Source organism: Centruroides vittatus, unplaced genomic scaffold (genome assembly GCF_030686945.1).
Source record: "Centruroides vittatus isolate TY-2023 unplaced genomic scaffold, ASM3068694v2 contig_854, whole genome shotgun sequence".
In the NCBI taxonomy this organism is placed as follows: Eukaryota; Metazoa; Arthropoda; class Arachnida; order Scorpiones; family Buthidae; genus Centruroides; species Centruroides vittatus.
Genome location: NW_027122558.1, coordinates 3,751,052 through 3,764,604, shown reverse-complemented (window position 1 = coordinate 3,764,604; position 13,553 = coordinate 3,751,052). Strand labels below are relative to the sequence as shown.

Genomic DNA, 13,553 nt, shown 5'->3' with positions numbered 1-13,553 from the left:
GCTAGGTGTGTGGTGCATGGGACTCCAATTTTATAAAAGTTCAACGTTTTGCTGCTTTTCCTGAAGTGTGATTCGTGATTCAATTTCACACTAAATGTTGAAACAAGACTAGGATTTTTATTGCCACTTTAATAACAATATCACCAAGTGGCAATTTTTGCACTATGCCACGCAACTCCTGTATATGCAAAGTTATACATTGTGTAATGTGAGTTTGGCTATTGCAATTGCTTTATGGCAATTATGGCAATTGCCATAACTGCCATGCTTAGATAACTCATAATGATGCATTTTAAGAACGATTTACTTTCAGAAAGTATTTCTTTAGCCATTGTTGTTTTTGGAAAAAAATTCAATGATTGTGGGATGACTCAAGAAGTGATGCACCACAAGTCCAAATGACCTTTTAAAATTGCTTGAAAAGATCCAAATGATACCAAAACATGTTCAATAATGTCCCTAATTGTTAAATGACAATCACTGAACACCAAATCTCTGACACAAGAGATATTTTGTTCTTCAGTTGAAGTGGATGGTCTACCCGAGAATAGTTTGTCTTTGATGTATTCACCCTCTTAAACATTTTGTACTACTTGAAAATGCTTGTTTTTTGATAGAGTATTGTTACCAAAGGCTTTTTGCAATGTTCTCAACATTTTTGTAGCATTAATTCCACTGGGAAAGTAAAATTTAATGCAAGTTCTTTGTTCAATTACACTTGATATTTTTAAAAATTGTCATGTCAATGCATAAATTCTTTATACACAAAACAAGTATTTATTTGCAAATGAAAACAGATGATGATGAACAGATTGATGCTAGATGTTGATGAAAGTCAAATCAAAGGACAAAAAAAAAAAAAAAAAAAAAAAAAGACGACAACAGCACTATCTCACATGTGTGCAGTTTAAATAAACAATTCTTGACATTTTCTCATCACAGTAGTATATCTTTACAGTTGTAAACCTTTCTCCTACGATAAGGTTTGGCCATCCTAAGGTTTGACTCACATTAAAGCAAACACTGATAAAGTGAATTCTCACCTTAAAGTGATTTCACTACTATGTTGTCAAAACATTATTTTTCATGCAGTAAAGCAAGCAAAAATTTTACAAGAGTTTGTTAAACTGAACCTTCACAATCCCCAAGAAATAACCTTACTTTTTTAATAATGAGTTTATTATTCACATTGTAAAGTGTAAAAAGCAACCTGATACAGTAATAAATGTTCTATTTTGAATAAAACAGATTTTCTTCTCTTAGTAAACAAAGACAGGTTTGACCTCCAATTGTAGAGCAATTCCAACATCTAGTTGTAGCAGACCATTCTACTGTACTCAGAAAACAGGGTTAAAGTTTAAGGACATCTACCTCTTTAAATGGACGTGGTCCCATGCAAACATGTGCTAATATGCACATCGAGAATGCATAAAGTGATACCAGGTTTGAATACTTTGCATCAAATTTGGCTTCTTTTTTACTCTGATACCAAAAAATATTTTATAATTTATCAAACAGTTTTCAACAGAAAAAATATCACATATTTCTTTTAGCTTTGTTTTGTTTAACAACTCTGATATGCTGCTCCATACTTAAACAGTGAATACTGTCTCCTCCTTACTTTGATTTGAAAATCATTTACTAATAGATCATTAATTTATCTTTGGAAATAAATTTAATTTTATTTAACTTCACTTAGTAAATTAATTCAAAATGTAATTTAGAAATTTCAATTGTCAACTAATTCTTAACTTCACAAATTATACAATCTTGTCCTCTGAGCATGAAAATTGTTAATATAAATTTTCAATAAAATGAACTAACTACTTTTTCCCTAGTGATTCATATTAACATGAGTTGACTGTACAACAATGTGTAATTTTAATATTATTTTCAGATATATCAAATTAGATTGAACAAAATCATAGAAAAACAAATAAAATACCAACTACTACTATTCACCAATTGTTGGTCATCATTACACTTGTTGCATCTATCAAAAAGTGGTTCAATCTGTTTTTTGCAATATCTTATAAAAGTTATAACAGTACTTAACATATAAACAAAATTAACATTGTAACATTTTAATTGTTATTTAAAAGCTATTATAGTATTGTCCACAAATAGAATTTAAGGAACTATCACATTGAAGGGAAAATGTTCATCACTGTATTCCTGATTCCTATCACTTTTATAAAAAAAACCATCTTGGTGGAAAAAGCTACCATGTGTGTAAGTTATAGGCTTTTAAAGACTTTGCATCTATGATCAAATGTACTGGTTAGTTGTGATTACTCTCCTGCCCTTTTTCAATTGGCACCTAGTTTGTTGCCAGGTTATTCAGGATCAAATTCAGATTGGACACCAGTTGGAGATGTTTACTGAATTGTCACAGTTTCCACTGGAAACTCAGAATTAAATGTTTTATCCTTGTTATAAATATCACCAGCTGCACTTATTGCATGTATTCATTAGACTGGGAAAACACCTCCAAATGTTAGTTTTCATTGCTAGTAATGTATGCCCAATTATATTGTGATGTCATATCCAATTTTGCTTTATGATGTCCACATTATTGTTGTCTTATTGTTTGTATATTTTTTATTATGTTTTTGATTCAACTATTTTATATTTTTTGGTACCTGCAGATAACCACGAACTTCCTCCTTTCTTAACTTTCCTATACCCAATTTTCCATCCTACTTAATTCCTTACTCATCTCTTATCCCCTCCACTTATCTTTCAGTATAGCCTATATAAAGGAAAAGCCATCTAAACATTGTCTTTGTTTGTTTGATTGCACTTGCATGACAATTGGTTTCATTAAACATTTTATGTCATTGTTTTCATGATTGTCAGAGAAAAAGTTTAATTCCCATTTAATATTCTCTCATAAAACAACTGTTCTTGCAATAATAGTTTAGTAAAATCATAATTCAAAGGACACTATCATCATTTTTTTAAATAAAAGTTTCAAATATAATTTTGTTTTTTATTTCAATATTAGTAATTCTGCATTACCTTTTTCATCCTCAAACTTCATTTTCATCTTGGCACGTTTTTTCTGCTCAATTTTATCTGCTTCTTGATTAATTGTTTCAAATACAGTTTCTGCTATTTCTTGCTGCCACCTTTCCGATATTACAACTGGGAAATTTTTGTACAGTTCCTGATCGGCTTCAGTTAACTATATAATATGAAAAAAATGTGCATTTACAAATAAAAGTTTTATAATAAGTAAAATTCATATACAGTAGAACCTCGCTTAACGAGCACCTCGCACGAGGAATATTTCGCATAATAAGCAAAACAAATTGTAAAAATTTGCCTCGCTTAATGAGCGATGTTTTGTGTAACGAGTGATGAGGAGAGGGGAAGTCCCGAATTGTGCGCATGTGGCATGCTCCATCAGTCTGTGTTTAGCACTCCTTCCGCTAGCATCTTAGTGTTGCTTGTAATCACATATTTTTCCAGACTTGTGTTCACACATATTACTTATAAACATCAACAACCATAGCCCGTTATATAATAAACACGCCAAACGAATATGCCAAATTCTTGGGTCATTAAATTTAATGACCGATTCCAAATTAAATTTTAGAAATGTCTGTATTTATAATTATTAAATTTAATACGAGATGGAAACATAACTACCTACCTCTAGTCAAATTAATTAATTTCTAATATTTAATTATAGCCTTTACATAACCCAAGAATTTGGCATATCATTTGGAGTGTTTATCAAACATATTAGCTGTGATTTTATTTTTGTTTCTGCAACTCGAATTCTCATTCAGGATGGTTCATTCCGTGCTAGAAGAAAAGATGATGATGATTCACGCTCCTTAACACTGTATATTGTACAGCTTTTTTGAATAAACGTTATACACAAAACATTTGAGCATTTTTTCGGTATGGAACGCATTATTGTATTTTACATTAATTTCTATGGGAAAAACTGTTTCGCATTACGAGTAAGACTCTGGAACGAATTATGCTTGTTAAGCAAAATTCCACTGTATTTAAATTTTATAAGAGTTAAAGATTTCATAAATTCTAAACATCTTTTAAATTATTATTATCATCAAAATTTTTCAGTGTGTTTTTGAATGCTTCATAAAAACAACAGGATTATCTACTCTCAATATCCCTTTACTAAATAAAGATTAATCATCAATAATGTTTATTAACAAAAATATATAATGTAAAGCAACAATATATACTGAGTGATTATACTTGTATTTTGATTATTTTAATAATCATCTGTAAGCCTGATACTTATATTAATGTAAATTAATAACCTTCTGAATTAATCAATAAATAAATACTAAGTTAATTATAATTATTAAATTTATGAGATGGATAATAAGAGTAATAAGAGATATAATAAGAGATGGCACCTAACTCCTACCTCAAGGCCAAATTATTTAGTGTTTAATTATTAATAGCAGCGGTAATACAGCCTGATCAAATCTGTCAATCATTTGCCTATATTTTAATAATTAATCAAAACTCTATATTAGCATTTACTATCAATAATGCTATATAAATTCATTAACTAAAAAATTTAAAAAAAAATTATTTTTATTTGTATTAGCACAGTTGGTTTAAAGACTGAAAAGCACAGAGGAGGATAAAGTAGATTTGAAAAAGTCTAGCGTCTAGCATCAATACTTCATGGTGTTTTAAAAAACATAAAATATTATTATTATTTTATATCTTTGTAACAAAAAATCTTAAATCCAATATAACTGAATAAACACTAAAATACTAAATTACAAAACAAGTGTTGTTTGTTGGATAGGGTTGTTCTGTATAATTGCTCTTTCTTGATCAAGAACCTTTTTTGTTCGATTACAGTGAAGTGAGATTATCATTGTGTGAATCTATGAGGTAGTTGTTGTCTGTACGCTGTCATATCTGTTTTGAGTTTTGTTATGATTTAGTAAGTATGAATGATAAACCCATTCATTTCCATTGTCCATTTCATCTATTAGCATGGTTTTCCAGCCTTTGTGGTCTGTGAATGCATTGCCACAGAAACACCAAGGCTAGGTTGGTTCCTCACATCTGCTGAAGGCATTGCAGTAGCCATGCTTAGGATGGTGCTGCTTTCACCACTGGTAACCAAAGGAGACTGGCCTATTTTTTGAATGTGAGTCTCTGCCTAACTCATGAATGTGGACCCCATTAACCCGGGTGACATACAAGCACAGTTAGACTTGGTTACTACCATGGTAAATATCTCCAAAGTGAGTGGTCACTCTCAGCTTCATTTCCCCCCATAGACCTTACTGGTATGGGTGTCCCTACAAGGAGCTTGTGCTCCAGCCTACATTGCTCTATATATCAGTAAAATTACTGGGTTCTCGCTCCCACCATGACCAGGTGATGAACACAAGAGAGTTATTGTTATTATTATTATTATTATTTTATTGATTCAAGTTCAATCATACAAGAGAGAAACAGGTAACAAGTTAATGAATTTGGATGCTATACAAATAAACAACCCTATTAACCCATTGCAATGCAACAACACACCAATTTATTTGTATATCTATGCCTTGCTGGGTATGCAATGGCTGACTGAGTGCCTTGTGTGGATGTTTACTGGACGAGGTCACTGAATGCTCCCAGAGTTGGCACCACGATGGCTGACGAAGACTATAGCTTAATGTTAAATATACTTGAAGAGGAAATTGAACTGAAGGTCTGGGTAGCATAACTGGCAATGCATTCGCATGATAAGCAAAAGTTGCGGGTTTGAGTCCTGCTTTGGGCCGATTCTTTTCTTCCAGTTTAATCTAAATTATTTAATTAAATATTATAATTATTAATTTTAATACGAGATGGCATTTAACATCTTCTTCTAGTACCAAATTTATTTATTATTTATAATTATTTATTCCAAATTATAGCCTGATGATTTATGGCAGTAGTTGGTGTGCTGTTGCATTGTTTCAGGTTAATAGGGTTGTTTATTTCTATCTTTGTTCTTAATGAAGATCTTATCAGAGTGGTGAAATCTTCCACCATTGTGAAAAACAATTCCTTTTGATGTTTGAATACTTATTGTCAGATCATTTTCTCCCAAATATCTATGCATTAAGTTGACTTTTCTTTGAAAAGAAACTCTAGAGTAAGCCAGCAACAGTATATCATCAGCATATAGAAGACAATGCAAATCATCTGTTTCATTAAAAAAAATCCTGAGCTTTCTGAGTGGGTGAAAATATTAGGCAAATCATTGATGAATAATATAAACAGAAGAGGACTTAAGGGTTCACCCTGGAGTAAACTCCTATTAGAAACAACACTTTTAGAGAACTTAGAATCCACAAGTACATGATATAAACTCATTATGTAATACAAACTAATTAGACAGATAAAGGAATTAGATATACCCATTCTGTGAAGTTTTCCACTCAAAATGTTAAGATTGAGTTTATTAAAAGCTTTAACCAAGTCAACAAAAACAATAAATTTTGTCTTTTCCTTGCTAAGACTATTTGTATTAATGCATTCAGAATAAAAACATTATAACCGATTCCACTCCCTTTGACAAATAGGCCTTGAAATCTCAAAATAATACTATAGATATTCAGCCATTTAATCAGTCAGCTAAACAGTGTGGTAGTACGCCATTTTGTAAATATTAATTTAAGTATACAAGATGTGGCAGAAAAGTAATGAAACTCGCATCATGAGAGCAATATGGCAACACTGCAAACTTCCCTTTCATGCAGCTTGTATGTCAGTCCCTCCTAGATGCTCAGTAACAGTTTCAACCTTGTGCGGTAACTATGCGATCCTAGAGAGTGTGATAAATGGAGTTTTGTTTTTGTATTGCATTACGAAAAATGATATAGCAAAATTTGAACAACGTTGTGCCATCAAATTTTGTGTTAAGGTTGGTGAACCCGTGAGTTTGACCTATGAAAAGTTTCAACAAGCCTATGGGGAACACCCCTTATCATGAGCACAAGTTTTTTGGTGGCACAAAACATTGGAAAGCCTAGAAGCAGTAGAAGACGAACTAGCTCAGAGAGGCATTCAACATTGAGAACTGTGGAAAAGTGAGAAATCTTATGAGGTCAGATCGTTGACTAACATTGAATGCTTTGAGTCAGACAGAAGATTGTGCATATTTGGATACTCCGCCATGACAACTCTTTCTGTCATACTGCCATCTTCATCAACCAGTTTTTGACAGAAAAAGAAATTCCTGTGGTTCCCCAGGCCCTCTATTTGCCTAATCCCAGTCCATGTGATCTTTTTTGTTCCCTAAGATCAAAACCCATTTGAAAGGATGCCATCTTGGTACTGTCGATAACATCCAAACGAATGTAACTGCATTGCTGCAGGCAATTTCACTTGAAGCCTCCCAGCACTGCTATGAAGACTGGCAATAATTCCTCCACCGATGTATAGCTGCCCAAGGGAACTACTCCAAAGCAGATAACATTAACCTGTCCCGCATTGTTCCCGAATATTTTCATGCTGGCCTCATTTGACCTGCCCTGGTGACCCTGAATATATTCATCTCTGCATCAGATCATTTTTGATAATAGATGTCACTATGCATCATAATTTTTATATTAAAACAAACTTTTGAAATATAACGTTTTATATTTTTATATTTTTCAATATATTTATTTTGTTTGTGCAAAATGAAAAATATAATTTTTAATGATACAGTAGACACGATTATTATTTAAGAAAAAAATATTTTGTTAGACAATATTCAACATGGCGGCCACACGCAATAGAGAAAAATTTCACCATGAAATAGGTTAATGTATAAAAATAAAATAAAACCGTTGCAAAAAAATTTGTCTCATTACTTTTCTGCCATACCACATAGTTTGTCTTCTCTTCGTTTCTTCTTGCTTCCACAACTTTCCTTCCTAACTCTTCCCTTGGGTGGTGATGACCGATTCTGGGAACTATGGAGAACAATGAAAGAATGGAGGCTCTGAGGACCAGTGAGTGGAAGAAAGAGACATTCTTTGCCCTAGACATGGTGGGCAGGTAGACAGACGTCAAATGTGGTGCTCCAGGTTGCAAATGGCAACAACTGAAGAATTTGAGAGAGTCTGAGAAGAAAGTTGGATTTTATTGTAGTTATGATAAAAGGTGTAGCAATGAGGTGCAAGGAGAAACCTACTGAAGATGACAATAAGAGACTTTTCAAAAAAAGTTCAACTAGGCATCCCACCCAAATTGTGAAGCCCAGCAAAACCCTGGATATTTCACTCTTTACTATATTCTACTTTCCCAAATTCTCTACTCTCCCTATCATCATATTTCTTCCCTAGTTTTAAGTTAGCATGTAAGTATTAGTCATAGTTTTCAGTTATAACTTATCTTTCTATGTTGTGATCGGTACATTTTGTCATTGTATGCCAAAATATTGTTTGAAGCTGTATTGTGAGTAATTACTGTGGAGTTGGAATCTATAAAAAAAAAAACCTGTTCATATACATGAAATAAAATACTTTGCTTGACCATATACTGTTGCTCAGTATTTTTGATACGTCTTTCCTTTGTCAATCTACATCTATTTCACATAAACTTCATAACAGCAATCCAGTAAAAAACTTTCTAAATTTATTCAACAACGCAATTGTGCAATAGTTATGAGAGTCAGACTTATCCCCTTTCTCGTAAATCATTCTGAGCAGAACTCCCTTCCAGTCTTGTGAAAAAGCAGCCAAATCTTTTATCCTGTTCAAGAAATTTAACAAATTCATAAACATTTCCTCAGGTAACTGTTTAATGCATTCATTTTTGATGCCATCAGAACCAGGAGCTTTAACTTAGCAATCGTAGTTTTTAGTTTTTTTTAGAGAAAAATAGAGTATCTAGGATTGGAGAAAAACATTCCACTGTAGCATTTAGAGCTAACTCTAGAGTTGAGGTACAAAAACTTTCTTCTAAAAAAGCTTACCAGCTATTAATCAAAATATTATTGTCGGGTGTCCTCTTTAAATTTATCTTATTTATAATTGACAAAAATTTCTTTGAAGATTTAGCTGATTGTAATTGACAGTTCACTCTATTTCAATATTTTTTTTTTACTTAGTTTTGGCACAAGAAACAAAAACAAGTATTAAAATTGCAAAATTCAACAAGATTTCCTTTATTTCTATTATTATGAAAAACTCTCAATGCTCTGTTTTTTAATTTTTTTTTTTTTTTGCTGATTTACAGTCACCATCAAACCATCCAAAAGATGCAAAAAAACAGTCCTCTGTTTAGTAACTAAGCCACAATGTCTTGCAGAGTCCCAAATAATTTTTATCACTGATTTATAAAATTGTTCAATACTGTTATTTGAAGGAGTTAATAATGCCAAACATCTTTTTAGCACTTCATCTGTAAAAACATCTTAAGCTTCCCCTCTCCAAATTAGTCTCTCACTAACCTGCTCTACTTTGTCATGTTTATCGAAGTGTGATCCAAAATTCAGAACAGCCAAGAATGGAAAGTTATCCAACTGTTACCATATATATCTACTCATAAAATATATATGGGAGCTGTTCAAAAAAGACTGACCTTTTTGAATATCATGAAAACCTACATGAAGTGAGATGTGGAAGATACTGCCATTTAGCAGCAAGTTTTGGGTACATTGCGCTACTTGCTGAATCATGCTATCTGCATTAGTCATTGAGCTACAACCATCTGAATGAATATGTGCATATGGTATCTGTCAGACTTCTAACAGAGTGAAAATGAGAGATCTTGGAAATCATGATCAGAGAGTCAACAAAGATCTATGTAGAAGTTTTATGGTTGCTGTGTGTGAGAAACCTGGATCATGAAAAAAGCAAGCCTGGATGTTGCACCATGACAATGTGCCAATTGTATGTTACTCTTGCACTAGCAAGAAACAAGACCCTCCCACCTTACTCTCCATACATGAATTCTGCAGTTTTCCTGTTTTCTAGTTTGAAAACAACCTTGAAAAGACATTGTTTTCAAATTACACAGAAGATAAAAAAAAAATGCATTCTAGCAGTAAAAGAAAAATTGGGAGTGGTGTGTAGCCAGTACATGGAACTACTTTGAAGTGGTCAAGGACTAATGAAACTTCTACATAAATAGTAAAATTTTCATAGCAAAAGTTTGGTCTTTTTTTGAACAGCCTACATTTTGTACATAAACAAAATACATTTAAAAAAAGCCAACAAGACAAAAAATTCCATATAGATTAATAAAATATAAGACTATGTAAATGCAACTCAATAATTTGCAATAAATAACTATGAACATCATTAGTTTCTCTGTTATAATTACAGATTCATCATACATCTTTCTGACTTTTTATTCAATCAATGCAAAATTTCCTAGAATTCATTTTGGTCTGTTCAAAAGTCTGCCTCAGCTGGGTAACTTTTGTATACATTCAACATTATGATGTTATAAATACACATCTATAAAAGAATCTGACAAAGTAAAAATTACAATACTCATAAAATATTGTAATTTTTAGGTCATGTTTTCTAAATGCCTTGGTAAGTACTGGCAGTTACTGGTAGTACTGGTTACAATTTCCAAATGCACCCTAGGAAGGTAGAACTGATTGAACTACTTGTCTGATGTCGCTTATGTATGGGTATTCGCCATGGCAGCACACTTCAAAAATCTCTCAGCTGACTAAAGTGCCACAGCACAGTGGTTGAGAATCACTGCCTTAAATACTTAAGTGTTGTTCAAGTGTAATTAGTCTCAGCTTATGAAAAGTGTTTTTTTTTTTTATAGTTAACAGTAATCTGCTCAGTCAAAAACAAGTTTTTTAATTCAGCATTTATTTTAAATTTATATATCTTTTAAACTGAACAAAATACATGGGAAACAATTATATAATACACATTAAAAAGTAATATAAAAGAACTAACTTTAATGCCTTTTGTATCTTCTTCATCAAATGAACCAATATCAAAGGCATCTGCAGCATTAACTTCTCCTCTTGGTGGTATAAGCGGAGTGGATACTTTTGAAGATATACCAACTGCCAATCAATACCTTTAAAAAATGCTTGTTCTTTTACTTCTTCAGAACTGTAATAAGTATTTTATTATTAAATATTATAAATTTGAAATGTTTCATACAAAATAGTGTTTGCTTTTTATAATTTAAAATTTTTTAATGAGGTAAAGAAAAATTATTTAAAAAAATTATATCTAAATAATTCTTAAATGTCTAGAATGGGTGCATCCAAACAAGACTTTTCATAATAATTAAAAAGATTCAAAATCAATACAATATTGTTACTGCAAAGTGTGACCAATCTTCTGAAACAATTTGTATTTCTTTGAAGAAACTGGTTTCAGGAATTAAAAAACAATTTATTTTTATAAAAAAAACATTGCATTGCAAAAACAAACATTACTTATGATTCTGAAATCAAGGTTTCAGAATCATAAGTACTTTGTTTAAAAAATAAGATAATAAGGATCATTTGTAGAATACAGTTTTATTTCTAAATTTGGCACATGATTAACATATAAAAAGAAATGTTATTAATGCTCCATAATGTGAGTATAGTGAGAAGAAAAAAACACAAAAGGAAGTTATAAGGTGGATTGCCAAATATCAAAATATTGATGGTGACTCCCAGCGTCTATGTGATTGATTTGTTGGGACAATGTTCCACCTCCTTTGACACTCATGCATGTCTTCAAACGAGTTCCCTCTTACGCCCTCCTCTGAGATCCAGTACCTTGAAAACTATACCTAACAATGAAAAAACTATAGGAGATCTAGATCACACCACTAAAGAATACTTCAGATTGAAGACAACAATGACCATCCATAGTATTTGTGTTACTAATTCTTCTAGGACCCTCTGGTCGTCTATTAATGCATCTAAAAGATGGTTAAACAACAATGACATCACCACCTTAAAAAGTAGATAAATCAAAACATATGGCACTTATGAAAAATGAATAATATTATAATATATCTATAACTTCCAAGGTTTTGAAGATCTCCAACAGCCTCCTTGCTAATATTTTAAAACTTTTCTCAACAAATGTCATGGCTTCCACACCTCCACATATCTTTGCATTTGCAAAAACCCACAAAATGAGTCAACAGTTAGATTCTGTGCTTGATAAAACAACTTCACCCACAATTAACATGGAGAGACTATTAAACAAATACATCAATAATCATCTAGAGTAGCATCCCTACAACTATCACCAGTCTGGAACAAGTACTAGAGAAGTCTACTTCATCACTTTGGAATACTTTGGAATCTTGACACTTCAAAGTCTCGTATACAGGAACAATGCATCATAATCACAAACTGTGATTATGATGCATTGTTCCCATCAATAAAACTTGAACCCTGTTTTTGCAAGCTTAGGATTTTCTTCTAAGAAATATAGAGGACACTTATAAATATCTATCTTCTGTGTTGGATCTATTGCACTTAATGGTTCATTTTTCCTTCTTTGAATATAAAGGTGTCACATACCTGCAGAGTAGAGGTGTACCCATGGGTAGCCTGCTATCAGAAACCTTTTGTGAATTGGTGGTCAGAAAATATGAGAATGTCATATTGCCTAAATTTTATGAAAATATAGTGCTGTATGCCAGATATAATAATGACATTCTCATTGTGTGGAAGGACAAACCTAACCATGACTCAATGCTAAAGTACTTTAACAATAACTTGTTTGGCCTATTGTTATGTGTTGAGCAAAAAAGTCTTAAAGCTTTACATATTTTGGATATCAACATCATATTAGAACTTCCACCTCTGTTTACTGTAAGGAGTTATATTCACCTCTATTTATACCATACAATTTGAATGACCCTTATTGTTACAAAATTTCCACTTTTTGATCTCTTGTAAAAAGCCTATACACATTGTTCAAAGGAGAGTGAAAAAGAAAAAGAATTGTCATGAATTAAGTCATTGGCAATGCAACATGAATACCCATCCTCTCTGGTCAAAACGCTAACAAAACAATATCTACAGTCTGAGAACAGAATTATACCACAGGAGGGACAACTAAAGAAAATTATGTATAATAGGACACTATCTAAAATTTATAGAGAAATCTCAAGAACAACGAATGTTCATTTAGCATGTTGATGTTCATCCACAATTTTTCACTCATCAGAAATGATAAAAACACTATCTGACTCTTACTCTCACAATATTTACACAGTACCTGTGTGTGATGACAGAATTAACCACACATTATTATATATTGGTGTGACTGCAAGAGCACTGCAAAGCGACTGTATCACTGTGAGAATGAAGGAGCACAAATACTTGATAAGAAAAAGCTTTCAACCATGGTCTTAGTCACTTACGCTGGATGTGAGAGTGTATGTGTTGATCTACATAATGCAAGATTGCTACACAGGGTTTCTGATAAAGCACACCTTAAATACTTTAAGTCAGAAATCTAATACTGAAATCTAAAAGGAACTTAAGAATAGAGTAGGAATTAATTCCAAAGAAATGGACACACTATCTACAGCATAGTGCACTTTCTTTGAACTGTTGTAAAGTTTTCTCATATACATCT

The 13,553-nt window shown here is 32.1% G+C and overlaps 1 protein-coding gene across 1 annotated transcript in view; it reads right to left on the bottom strand.

Moving 5' to 3' along the window:
- The window catches only part of LOC136982618 (G protein-coupled receptor kinase 1), a 201,351-nt gene that overhangs the window by 15,656 nt on the left and 172,142 nt on the right, over positions 1-13,553 (bottom strand). The window contains 3 exon segments of the mRNA XM_067279163.1: positions 3,022-3,187; positions 10,905-10,993; positions 10,996-11,066. Of these exon segments, the coding sequence (XP_067135264.1) occupies positions 3,022-3,187; positions 10,905-10,993; positions 10,996-11,066 (326 nt within the window).